Raw genomic sequence first — 13,340 nt, 5'->3', positions numbered from 1 at the left:
TCAAATCTCATCCAGTACACGGTCATTTCCACAGTTTCCTGTGGACACGTCAACTGTTTCAACAACAAATGAGGAGCAACTGTTCAGTCAGTCCGTATGAAGGTTTGGAGAGGCAGCCGCCTCACGTTCACAGCCGACTCCACCGGCCTGCAGGGCTGAAGACCAGGCCACTCTCCTAGAAAACCGGGTCAAAGACAGTCCGCTCTCTGAAGTGCAGATATGACGCAGAACAAAGCCAGACACTGTTTTTTATTGCAAACAGAAAAAAGACTTCCAAACCATTGTTCTTCAGTATCATTTTTCTCAGACGGAGGTTTGCTGGACCTTGTCCCAGATGGAGCCCTGAAGAAAGCTCTCCAAGTAGGTCGCTGGGATCTCCAGGTCCAGAATGTCCTGCCTTCCCTAAGCTCTTTGTGCTCGACTTCCTGTACAGGACGCAGCCTTCAGTTGACGTTCTGATCCACGACTTTGCTTTAAACAAAAACATTGGTGGTTCAAGAACACAAAGAAAGTTGGAGCTGTTGTTTGCTTGTTCAGGCGCTTTCAGAAACTAACAGTGGTTTTCTGCAGTTGCTGTCAGGGAGAAGCTGGCGTGAGCAAATGTTTGTTTCCTTTTCTTCTGGCTGATTTCCCGGAGTGCTGAATGCGTCAGAGCCTTCTTCTCCTGCAGAAGGACGCCGTGTCACTGATCCGGCCCCTCGACAGCGCTGTGTTTCCAGACTGCACCCTGGGGTTAGACTTTCAATTTGCAGGGATGGAATTTCCTAAATATGAGACCCTCTCAGGAGAGACAGAGAAGCGCCATGAGCAATACAAGCTGAGCCTTCTAAACAGTTAGCAATAGCTTTGAGTCTATGAAATGAAAAAACAGACGAGGTTCAGCATGTGAAGTGACATCATGTCCAATCTGGTTTTGGGAAGAACGGATACTTCTTGATATTTTATTATGTTTTAAATGGGATTTCCAACAATCATGTCATCAAAATTCAGTTTCAGTGACTCCTTCTATAAAAACCTCACAGATCTGTAGTAGAAATGTTGCAACCACCAAACATTATATACCTGGTTTTATCTAAACTCTGGGTTACACTATTTTCAGTGTCTCTCCGCATTTTAATTTGTGACAATCAGATTAGAAAACGTAGTAAAGCTGCTGTACGCCCCTGTTGCAAAAAGGTTTGGGGCCCATCACTGACCCTTGAGGAACACCACGAAATACATTTAAAAATTCATTTATTTGAGTTTTCTATCCGACCTTAATCCCTAATGCCACGAAGATCCAGTTTTTCTGACGGCAAAGGTTGATTGATGGAGTCAAACGTCTTTTCAGGTCCACCCCCAAAACTCTTTAACGATGGATTTTTAATTAGCTTTTTAAGGAGCCCATGCTGCTGAATCTGTGTTGACTTTCCCAGATGAATCTGAGTTTACATGTTTCTAACTTTTCACAGAGGTTTTCTAGAGTTTTGGAGGACTTTGGTGTAGGTGAGCCGGGTCTCTAACATGTAAAATGAAGAGATTTATGCAACAGAACAAATGATAAAAAAGAGGAACAAAGACCGGTCATGAAGCCGGGCTGCATCAGGACTTTGCTTTGGTCGGCGATGCCCAGATCTTTCAAACCTTTACAAAATCCTTTGATCTTTAATTAGGCGGTGTTATTACAGTTTGTGTTCACCTCCACACAGTCTTAAAATGGAGCTGAAGTAGATACAAAAGACTAAATGAGTGTTTCATAAGGAAAGTGAAGAAAAAACATGAAGTTATTGTCTTCTGATGCTGTTTGGTCGTCCTTGGATGTGTTTCCTGGAGGAGTCGTCCTTCTTCCTGCCGCTCAGGCCTCCTCGCTGAAGCCTGTACGTCCTCCTGGCCTGGACTCGCTCCTCCTCCAGAACCTCTGTGTCATCCAGAATTTCCAGGCTTGGGATCTGACTGATCACATACTGTCTGAAAGGGACACTGCCATGATGAACGTGCACTGAGACATTCTTTTAACAGCCTCTAAGCCAGCTCAGATCAGACCTCTGGACGCCATGACAGACCGCCAGAGCAGAGAGATTCATGACGTGACTTCTGTGCTCTGTGGTAATGACACGACTGAGCCAGGCGGGGGAGCTACTGATCTGTTACATTTTGATTTCTGTGCTGAAGAGAACTAAGAGGGGGGAAATCAAAGAAGTGGGATGCTGTGAAGAAGGGGGCGGTCTTCTCGTCGCTCTTGAGTCAGCATTCTCACCTTTAAGTGCAGTGACGTCCTCACCTGTAGTCGATGTGCTGCGCCAGGCTTCCTCCGTTAAAATAACTCGGCGCCGCCTCATTGTTCATCATACTGAGGATTCTTCAGTTAGAAAAGAAGACATGGTGTGACGGACGGCACAGCCTCACCGTGACAACAGGGAGCGTGGACTCACCGGATGCTGGGAAACTTCCTCCTGATCTCCTCCACAAACAGAGGCAGGTTGTTGATCCTGTTCTTGTTGATGCACACTGTGGTGACACTTGGCATGTATGGAAACTTGACGTGAGAGGTGTAGCGGTTGGAGTCCAGAATGAGAGTGCTGAGCCTCTCCAGCCGCCCCAGCAGAGCCGGGTTCCAGTAAGGACTGAATGAAGGAGAACACACGGAACCAGAACTGCTGGGCGACGCCCACAAACACCTGCTGGACACGCCTGACTTTGACCACATGCTTCAGGGATCATTAGATGGACGTTCATGAAAATGACCCCAAAAGACTTTTTCCCCCAAAACAGGCAAACAGCACGGACAGGAATCTGGGACACGCCTGAAAGCGTAATGTGTCTCACAACATGTACATGTCCCAACAAAACCACCGAGGATTTCTGTCCAGGTCAGAAGATGGCATGATACAAACCAAAAGACGCCTTCTTTCAATTGAATGTAATGTTTCTATTCAATTTTCTTTATTTCAAAGACAAATGAAAATAAACACGAGTTTAAAATAGACAGATGGAATGAGACATGCTTCTAACCCAAACATGAGTTCAGACAAGTATTACAAAAACATCTTTAGTATAAGGTGAGAAAGTGTCCTTAAAATGACACGTTTTATTCACAGCTCACTTCATGCATGTTACCTGCTATACTTTTACACACAACATGAAGGCAATTCAGCCTCTTTCCCTTTGGTTACTGGTTACCATAGGTGGAAAGTAGAGACGCTTGCACGCCCATTAAGGAAGTAAATCCTATTGAATTGAAAATAAAGTGACGATTCCCGGGGAATTTTCTAAATATGTGCAGTCAGTGTTGACCTCTTTTCTTGGTCGCATGGACCCGGAGGACAGGTTATGGTTATGGTTATGGCTACGGTGAGGTTAACATGAGCCACCAACAGCAACTTCAAATACCTGAGGCAATGCAACGATGTTCATCTCGTAACATGAAATTCTTCCATCAGTTTTTCTGCTTGGTCGCACGTACATACGAGCTTTTAACATCAGCCAAGTAAAAAAGACATTTTCCCACCACATTTGATTTACTGTGTGGTTTAGTGAACTGCTTTAGGTGACTGACAGAGGACACAGGGTGTGACACACCTGTCCTGCAGTGACACTGAACCGCTCTAGCCTCATCAACAAACAAATACCTTGGCCTCAAACGTCCCTGGTTTACTAGCTTGGAGTATAACAGTGTAGAGGGAGGTCAATTGTGTCAGACTGAGACTGCTGACAGACTTCCCAATGTTCCCGATACTCAGTTTGTGTAGACGGAACACACGTTTGTGTTCAGTCACCTCTGCAACACAACCAGAAAGCAGTGGCGCTCGGCTGACACGGCTGCTTTGGTGAAGCCGTCCTGCAGCCTCGTTTTCCACATGCGGATGGTTGTACCCAGAAGTAGAGTCATGCTCGCTGTGACCTGATGTTAGACCATGTTTAATGGGTTTTCATGCATATTTAGACAGTCATCTTGTTGTTTGGAGGATTTTCAAGGATTTCAATAGATGTGTTTATGATAAATGCAGGCGCATCTTCTAAAATTAAGCGACAGTTTGTCTGCAGGGTCAGGATGACTGCAGCTTTTGTTTAGCCAGTCTGTGGTGTTATATAATCTCTTCCACTTCATCTTCTTTCCTCATTGGTGCACCTCTGTGAACTTTTCTAACTAGATCTGTTTGAACCAGCGTCTTGAATTCCTTTGGAGCTGCTGCATTTGTGCAACTATGACGTTTTTACGTTTGTAACTGATCCCTAATCCACTCTGAGCCTCCATAACTGTCTGAATTCAGTTTAGCAGTAAAGGTCAAATCACGTAAACGGTGAAAGGATACTCATCCAGCAGGTTGTAGCTCAGGTCCAACACCTCCAGGGCATCTTCCTGTGTCAGAATGGCATCATATGGAATGTCAGTGAGGCCCTGATATGCAAAAGAAAGCCAGTGAAAGGCCACCGCTGGGTTTCGGCTACAGTGATCCATCGGCAGAATCCCTGTTCCTGCTTCTCGTCAGGATAAAGATTCAGGCCGTAGAGTGACCCTGGAAATGCAAAAAAACAGCCGATGACCAAAAGAAACTCTTGAAAACAACTCACTGCCCTGAAAGAGGTAGAAGGTTTTTAACATCGTTGACAATTTCTCCTATGATAAAGGCTAAAAATGTAACTGTTGATGTGTCTGAATATTAACTTAAAGGGTCTATATATCCTGATTTTCTAAAGCCTTTCAGAGGAAACTATATCCATTTTGATAATCATATATTACCTTTGGCACACTAAATGTCAGTTTTTTCGTAGCTCCTTTTACCACCCAGAAGTAAGACAACTTGATCTCTGAGGCTCCGCCTTTCTCTCCTTGTGGGTGCCGCCCATTTCATGACATCATCCTAGAGTCTGCCTCGACAGCGCCTCTGTGTTTCTCCACGAAAACAAAGAAAATCGGAACTTTTGCAAAGATGGACGTTCATATTTAGCCGATCATCGCTAGCTCCGCTCAGAAAGAGGGCGTGTCTGATAGCCTAGGGGCGGCGCTGGCAGCACAGTCCCTTCCTGGAAGGGGGCGGTTCCTCACTTTGTGATGTCACAATGTGAGGACCTGCTGTTTTTGTGGATTGGGAGGGGCTGGTGCTTTGGAGCAGGTTTTAGAGGAACACACAGAAATGCGTGAATGGATCAAAATACAACTTTGAGGTTGTTTTTCTGTGAGGAATTAACACTATAGTGCACTTAAAAGCTCAAATAGGTCATTTGGTTTGATAAAGGCCCTTTAAATAAAGTAGAGTAAAAAGTTTTTAACCAGCTTCCAACTGTACAGGTTCAACATTTAAAAAGATGAGAGAGCCCACTGATGTCCATCACAGACACCAGCTAAATGAATGGAAGTAACTGGAGTTGTGCCAAATGCATGACGGCTACTTTCAGCCTCAGCAACAGGACACGTCTGGGTCTCTATTTGAATAAGTCAGTAGACTTTCATCAACTACTTTGGCTTGGAATGTAACTATTCCCATCCGATCTAGTGAGAGTGCAGGCTGCTGTGTGCTGAGGTCCGTGAAGGAAAAGCAAGAAGATTAATGAACCTTGTATTAATCACACTCTGTAATCTAAGCAGCATTTCTATATCTTTACACTCTAAAACATGCATTGATTCATCTTAAGTTGAAGTGCTATAACCATCCTCCCCCCACATGCCTAGCAAAGGCTTAGAAAGAGGCGGACAAAGCAGGAATGAGGAAGTAAAATTAAATACGATTAAAAAAATGACCATAAGGAAAAAGTAGTTCAGGACGTCGATAACATCAGAAGCTGATGTTATCAATGCAAACATAATGAACAATGAACAATGCGGTGTATTCAAGTAAATAGTCCTTAATGTCATGGAATAAAAACAAAAAGCTAACCCAAAAACTGACCATATCTCATCATAGATGGTCTTTGTTATGCTAGTCAACACAGCAGCAGATGTCCTTCAAACCACCATAATGTCACCTTTAAAGAGTGATCTGAGGTGCAGAAGAGTACATGTGGGAGCATGTACCATGTTCCTTCCATTGAACAGGAAAAAAACAGTGTTAACTATGACTTACAACCTGCTTCAAACCTGCTGCTAGATTCCTTTTCTGCTTTTGAGGCAGTTTTACTCACTTATCTGAAGAGGATCCTCTTTCTTTCCCTGCAGACGGAGAACTGCTGGGATTTCACAGAGAAGAGCCTCTTTCATCAACCAGTGGGAGATCACATGACGGGCATAATCACATTGCTCAGAGGCCCTGATGGGAACAGGGACAACCAGGTTTTTTTATGGTTCAGCCATTGAATTCCTGCGTGAGGAACTCCAGAACCTCTACAGGAAAGTCTTTGGATGAATACAGTCAAAAACGGTTTCCTTACAGGTGGATCAAGATCAGAACTTTAAAGCCCTTTGCTGCATTTTTGTTCTGTTCTTTGTTTTTTTTCTGTTTCCCAACCAATTAAACCTGAAATTGATTGGCTGAGGCAAAACAGCACATAGGTGAGCTTCCTGAAGGGCGAGTGAGCCTCGTTTATTTTGGTTAGTTTAGACATGATGGACGTGGAGCAAAGCTTTAGAGAAAGAGACTGTCATGGTTTTAGGTTTTTCTGCTTTTGTGTTCAAGTTGTTTTTGGTTCTGTGATGTTTTGAGTTAACTTCCTGTTTTACTTTGTAGTGTTTCCTGGTTTGTTGTAGTTTTGAGTTTTACTTTGGTCCCCATCCTTCCTGAGTGTTTCCACCTGTGTCTCGTTTGTCTGCATGTATTTAAGTCTTGTCATTCCCTTCCTCCTGTGCTGGTCCATAGTTTGTAAGTCTGCTCTCCCTGTTTCGAGTCTTTCGAGTGTTTAGTGTTTCAAGTTTCTAGCCTGCCGTATGCAGTGGTTTTGGTTTTGTGTCTTTAGTTTTGTTTATTAAAGCCCCCGTTCCCCTGCAACCTCCTGCCTCCTCTCCTTCTCTGCACCTGGGTACTCCCTCATCCGCTCCCCGTGACAGAGACATTTGACTTGCCTTGGTGAGATGACGGGAAACCCTGCAGTTCAGCTGGGAGCACTGATGACGCCGTCTATCTGTAGAACAGCTGTTCACAGATCTGCAGTCCAGATTCTGAACTCAGGGTGGATCCAGAATGGAAAAGTCTGTTGGTCCTGAACCTGAACCTGGCGTTTGGTCTGTATTCAGACCGCCGTCAAGCAGACTTTCCTGTTTTGAACCAAAGCTTGTAAACCATGTGACTACCGATCTCTTTACTCATTGGTCAGGAATTATGAGGGCGGGGCAAAGCAACGAGAGACAGAAGTTATGGAAGTCCTGCGCTATGATAATTCATTCAAACTTTATGTTTCTCTGACTGATTCTGAACGTCTGCATCAACGTCTGGTTGAAGACTTTCTCCTTTGGTCTAGAACAGGAAAATCTTGAAGGCAGTACAAATACAGACCAAACCCAAGGTTCACAACTCAATCCAGGACGAATCAAGTGGACCCGGTCCGGACCAAATGGTTTTCCAGTCTGAATCCAACCATTTGGTCTGTTCCTGGTGTTCACCTGTTCATGATATTTGGATTTTATCACCTGAGCTATTAGCCAACATTTTACTGTAAAAGGTCATTTCTCCCTTTACAGTAGAAAAAACACAAACAAATCATTAAAAAACATTTAATTCAGCTCAACTAAAGTCTGTTTTTGACTACAAATAGTTTTTGCCGTTCAAAGAAAAAAGTACGTCTCTTCACAATTCCCAGCAGCTGAGGTCAGGTTATAAATACGTTTTATTATTTACTCTTTAGATAACAAACAGAAAGTCATCTCTACATGATGGAATACATTCATAGACTGAATAAGAACAAATGAATTTGGGAATATATACATTATAAGACAGAGATAAATACAAATAATACATTTCACATTAGTGTCTTCATGGGAACAGAAAAGGAAACCAGGAGTTTTCATTACCCATCAAGCCTCAGGGGCCTGAATTGAAATCAGCTGCTTGCTCTTAAATAAAAAGACTTTCAGAGGTAAACAACAGCATGTGAAGAATTTACAGCAGAGTTTCAGAGAGATTAAAACAGAGGTTCAGTCTAATCCTTGGGATGAGTTTTGGCTCTTCTCAGGGCGTGATTGAGCAAACGAAGCGGTGTCCTCTGCCGCTCCTGCACTCCCTAATTTGCCACTTTGCCCTTCTCTGGACCAAGACGCACCTTTTACTCGCCTTCCCTTTGGACCGAGGGGGCATCTTTTTCCAGTTGGTGAAGCTGACCGGGTCACCAGCCACCCACTCCCAGCGTCCTCTGCCCTCCAGGTCATTCAGACCTTCAAGTACAGCAAACAGTTGGAGTTCATTTATGCTGATGATTTACCACAATACGTTCATCTGAGTTAATCAAATAAAACATTTTCTCATTGACTAATAACATCCAGAATGAACTATAGTGGGTTAACCCTTGTGCTATCATAGATGACCCCCCCCCTTCCATTGACGTGTTCCCCCTACCATGACAAAGGTGGATAAAGGTGGGAAGATTTCATGTAATCCATGGACACCAGTGAAGATCACAAATCATTGAAGAAAAAAGGTTCAGAGCACTGTCTAGTGGGTCTAGATGACCCAACTCCCAACGTTAAAGTGTCTAGGATAGCACAAGGGTTACACTGCTTTGATGAGGAGTTCATTTTAAAGCATGCATACGCTGAGATGCTGGAGCTTCTTATCACTTTAGGTCTTTTCCAGCTTAAACCAGTATTTATTACAATTTGAGCTGTGAAACCAAAGTGACAACCACACTGTTAACATCCCTCAAAAACAGCCCAAGAGCGTTTTCAGCAAAGATGCAGCACAACATGCATTAGTTTCCATTTTTCAGACCGTACTCTGGATGAATGTCTTTAAACATGTAAATGGGACTGAATGCGCTGTACGCCCTAAACAAGACACAAAGGGTTAATAAATGACCCTTCAGCCTGAAGCAAAGCTGACAAACATCAGCCAGTCCTATTTCTTCAGAGAGATTCCATGACTTTAATGTTTAAAAGAATCAGACCGGCTTGTAGAAACAGGTTTGTCATTTACACACCACTGCAATGCACTGAGGCTTTGCAGTGGTGTGCTGACTGAGATTAGATCTAATCCATGAATTAAAGCTGAACAGCAGCTAGGGAAAGAAAGTGAAGGCGGGGTTCACCCTGGATGGTTCACCAGTCCGTCACACAACAACACTCACAATCACACTTAAGGAGGAATGAAAGTCACCAGGAAACCCACGAAAACGGTTTAGACTATATATATATATATAACCCTAACCCTATGTACTTTTTTTTAATTGACTTAATTGCCTTGACAGCAAAAACACCCACCGATCCAAAACGGTTTCCTGCCACTGAAGTTCCACAGAAAGTCCATGTCAGCTTTGGAGAGAACACTTGCCAGAGTTCCCTGATATCTGAATGAGGGAGAAGAAGACACGGTTTTCTTTCTGAGAGATGCACGACAGACAGTTTGTGTTGGGACTAAAGGCTCTAGCATTCTTCTTCATGGCTGAAATGTTTGGCAGCATCTCCGTCTGACATGTGTTTACGGGAAGAAAGGGTTGGACTTCACTTTTCTCTGCACGCCCTGTTCGCCGCGCTCCATGTGACCTTCTGCTTGGTACTGAGAAGGTAGCAGCGGTCGCCGTGGAAGCTCCACCCCTTGGGGCACGTCTGAGCAGAAAGGAGGAGAGGAGATGGCGTGAAGGCCTCACATCTGCTCTGGCAGAGGTTTGGAGGGGGGGGGGCTGACCTGATGCGTCGGCGTCCACGGCCTCCAGGACACGCCGCTGCACTGAAACAGCTGAGCGGCGGTGTGGTTGTAGTGCAGGAGCCCCGCCAGCTCCGGCGCACACGGCTTGGGGACAGAGCTTTCCCGTCTCACCTGTGGGTCATGAAAGTCTGTGACGCCTGGATTCAAAGCGGTCAGGACAGCGGCACAGAAAGCAAACTGAATCCTGCTGTGTCTCTCAGTCTGGGGGGGTCTTCCTAGCTTTTCTTATTGCATGTGGCTCCACTTTTGCACGTTCATCTGATGAAGTCTTGATGAATTCATCTTTTATTCCATTTCATCTTATTCTAAGAATCTTCTTTACTTTCAGCAGAAATCAAAGCTGCTCTTTAATGTGAGCTGAGATTCAAATGTTTGTAAGACTTTTCTTTTTTGTGTCGTTTCTGCACAACCCAGAGAACTGGTTTCTTGGTTTGAGCATATTTCTGTTTCTACTTTTATGTAAAAAGAGCATAAAATAAACAAAGTGAAGCTGTTTGGTGCCCCCCCCAATGGAAGAAGCAGCTTGAAGCTGACTCCCCCATCAGAAAAGAGGAGAGTTACAGTTTCTAGGCTTTTGGATTCATTCTGGATTCTGGATTCTGATTTGATCTTTTTAAATATGCTTACAGATTATTTAGGCCAGCTCAGTGGCCTTGTGGTAGAGTGTCCGCCCTGTGACTGGACGGTCGTGAGTTCAAATCCAAGCCGAGTCATAAAAATGGGACCCAATGCCTCCCTGCTTGACACTCAGCATTAAGGGCTTGGATTGGGGGGTTAACCCCCAAATGGTTCCTGAACACACAGCTGTGTCTGACCGCTCCACCAAGGGAGGGTTCAAATGCATAGGGCAAACGACACACCTAGTTGTGTGACGGACACTTGGACTGAACTTTACTTGACTTATTTCAACCAGAATACATCCATTAATAAAAAACAGTAAAAAATAAATAAGGAAAAAAATGTTTACAAAAAATCCTCATGACAACATCAAAAGACTTCCTGGTGTTGTTTCCTGGTTCTGTTCTTCCTCCAAGACTTCCAGTGTTGTTTTTTTTATATCCAGACATGAGAAACACGGAGAGAAAAGGCCCCCACCCTTCCTAAATAGATGATCCCAAACAGCCGACACTCACATGTTCTGAAGGGCTTCCTGCTTTGGGGATGAGTCGTGTTGAGTCAGACTTTTCCTCATTCGGAACATCTGACGTCCTCTGCCGCCCCCCCCTGCTAACCACCTGAACGTGAGCCTTCCTGCCCCCCCGGGATGGAGAGCTCTCATCTTCCACTTGCATCTGCACCATCCCATGATACTGGAGGCAACAAAACGACAACAAGAAACTTCAAACTGACCATAAATGCACTTCATTGATCTAATCTGCATCTCATCACTGCAAATACATCTGTTTAGGATTATGAGTGATTACTGTCAAGAAGATGGAATCCTCTTCATTTGTTGTCTTTGCTATCAATATACTACCTGACGTCTGCATGTAAATACCACTTAACTACGCTGTAAGTACTGTACTGTACACAACGTGTAAATACCCTGTAGGTACCGTTTAAATACCCAGGAGGTACTATTTAAATACCCAGTACAGTAATCCCCCCCCCGCCCATTCACAGTTTAATATTCACGCCCCGCCCATTCGCGGGTGGCCGCAGATGACGTGACGTCACAAGTGTGAGACGCAGAACAGCGCTCATTCTATAAATTTTGAAAAACGATTTGCCCTGTACTTTACTGTAAAGTATTGTTTATACATTTAAGATGCCATCCAAACGCCCTGCATCGTCTCCAGCTTCTGGAAATGAACCCAGACGGCAGAAAAAGGTTCTGACTCTGCAGAGGCTCTGGCTCTGGGAGTTTTAAAACAAAAAATCAATTTTAAAATCAATTATTCGCGGATTTTCGTTATTCGCGGGGGGTGAGGAACGTAACCCCCCCGCGATTACGAGGGGATTACTGTACTGTAGTTACTATTTAAATACCCAATAGGTGCTATTTAAATAATAATAATAATAATAATAATAATAATAATAATAATAATAATAATAATGGATTGGATTTATCTGCTTTTCCAGACGCTCAAAGCGCTTACATTGTGTCCATCATTCATTCACTCCTCATTCATATGTGGTGATGGTAGAGGCGGGGATGCCAGTTCATGCCTACAGTCCCTCTGACCATCACCGGGATCATTCATGCACATTCATGCTGGTAGGCATAGCGTGAGGGGTCAGGCCCAAGGGCCCTCCCCGAGTGGTGTTAACTGCTCACCAATTCAGTTGCTTGCTTGTTCATTCCCCCCCGTGAATCCGACCCTGGTTTCCTGCATGTCAGTCCTTCACCTTACCAAAATACCCAGTAAATACCCAGTAAGTTCTATTTAAATACCCAGTAAGTTTTTATTTAAATACCCAGTAGTTACCACATAAATATGAAACAAATAGTTCCACATAAATACAAATCAAGTACCATGTAAATACCCTGGACCCACAAATACCCACTTAACTACACTGTAAGTACTGTAAAAGAACGCGTTAGTGATATATGTGTGTAATTGCGTTAATGTTGTAGGGTTCTATTACTTGTAATGCTTGAAAAAAACATACTGTGTAAATGACATCCGTCCCGTTGTGAAACACTGAAGAAGGGCCAATCTGAAAATCCAGACCACAGATGTAAGAAACATTTCAAACTGATGATGCAAAGTCGGAAAGAAACACCTACAGATTTGGGACGGCCCACAACGCGGAGCCTCTTTTTCTGGAGAAGAGTTTCCGTCCTTGAGATGCTGTCTCCTCGGGTCCAAACCGCAGGTTCTGAACCCAGAGGAAGCTTCTCCAGCTGGATGGAGCCGTGCTCAGGATACTTGTCTGATTTGACTTCTTCTCCTCCAAAAAGAGGAGAATCCTGGTTCAGGCGGCAGGCGTCTGAAAGGGTTTGAGTCGGAGCAGAACTTCAATTCAGAAATAGCAGTTCAGCACTAAGTTACATTTAGATGGTTTGTGTTGTAATAATGCTGAGGATGAGGAAGGTTCTCCTTCTACAAGAAACATTTATCTGTGTGACGAGCAGCAGATTCCTTCAATGACAAACACTGTTTTGGAAGTTTCCTCTGAGTCACAATCATTAATGTCGTCCGTGCAGAAATGACAAAGAGTTGAAGTGTAGCAAAGAAAGTGCAGCACAAACAGTTGGCAGATGAAGACGGTCCCAGAAGACACGTGCAGTTCAGGGTCCGGACAACAGCAACAGCAGTTAGATGTTGGACAACGTCCAGATGAACGTGATGGTCTGTTTGAGCAGCAGGACTCCCAAGTTCTAAGATTTAGCAGCCATGTTGTTGGGCCCAGAGAAGCTGAGGAAGACCGGAAGCAGAGCTGGAGGAAACAGAGATGAAGCCGCTAAGGTTCAGGATGGATCAGGAACGAGGACATCAGAGGGACAGCACATGTTAGAGGTTCTGGAGATCCAGTCAGACTGAGATGGTGGGACATGTCCAGAGGACAGACTGAAGGATGCTGAGTCTAGAGGAAGACCAGAGAAGAGGATTCTGGATGCAGAGAAGGAAG

General features: G+C 44.2%; 2 protein-coding genes across 5 annotated transcripts in view; both read right to left on the bottom strand.

The window, feature by feature from the left end:
* Window positions 1–232: 232 nt before the first annotated feature.
* LOC101171231 (leucine-rich melanocyte differentiation-associated protein) lies at window positions 233–6,533 on the bottom strand. Of its 2 annotated transcripts, XR_002289857.2 has the most exons (6): window positions 6,100–6,533; window positions 4,293–4,496; window positions 2,412–2,594; window positions 2,261–2,338; window positions 556–1,947; window positions 233–471 (listed from the first exon to the last, which is right to left on the bottom strand). XR_002289857.2 is itself a non-coding variant. In XM_011473432.3 (5 exons), exons 2-5 carry the CDS (start codon window positions 4,436–4,438, stop codon window positions 1,764–1,766), a joined length of 591 nt encoding a protein of 196 aa, XP_011471734.1. In that variant the 5' UTR covers window positions 4,439–4,496; window positions 6,100–6,533; the 3' UTR covers window positions 233–1,763. The 2 variants fall into 2 exon arrangements, 1 of the variants encoding a protein (XP_011471734.1); XM_011473432.3 differs by having other exon boundaries at window positions 233–1,947.
* Window positions 6,534–7,607: 1,074 nt separating this feature from the next.
* Window positions 7,608–13,340, bottom strand: part of frem1 (FRAS1 related extracellular matrix 1) — a 31,815-nt gene continuing 26,082 nt past the window's right edge. For all 3 annotated transcript variants that reach the window (XM_023966215.1, XM_023966214.1, XM_023966216.1), the window contains 7 exons: window positions 12,496–12,698; window positions 12,378–12,425; window positions 10,898–11,074; window positions 9,744–9,875; window positions 9,564–9,664; window positions 9,320–9,405; window positions 7,608–8,278 (listed from right to left, as the gene is read on the bottom strand). In XM_023966215.1, coding sequence (XP_023821983.1) covers window positions 8,076–8,278; window positions 9,320–9,405; window positions 9,564–9,664; window positions 9,744–9,875; window positions 10,898–11,074; window positions 12,378–12,425; window positions 12,496–12,698 — 950 coding nt within the window. In that variant the 3' untranslated portion in view covers window positions 7,608–8,075. The remainder of the gene's footprint in view (window positions 8,279–9,319; window positions 9,406–9,563; window positions 9,665–9,743; window positions 9,876–10,897; window positions 11,075–12,377; window positions 12,426–12,495; window positions 12,699–13,340) is intronic.

The sequence above is a fragment of the Oryzias latipes genome, chromosome 18 (assembly GCF_002234675.1).
Source record: "Oryzias latipes chromosome 18, ASM223467v1".
NCBI lineage: Eukaryota > Metazoa > Chordata > Actinopteri > Beloniformes > Adrianichthyidae > Oryzias > Oryzias latipes.
Note: the sequence above shows the minus strand (reverse complement) of the source record. Positions and strands in the feature narration are given on the sequence as shown.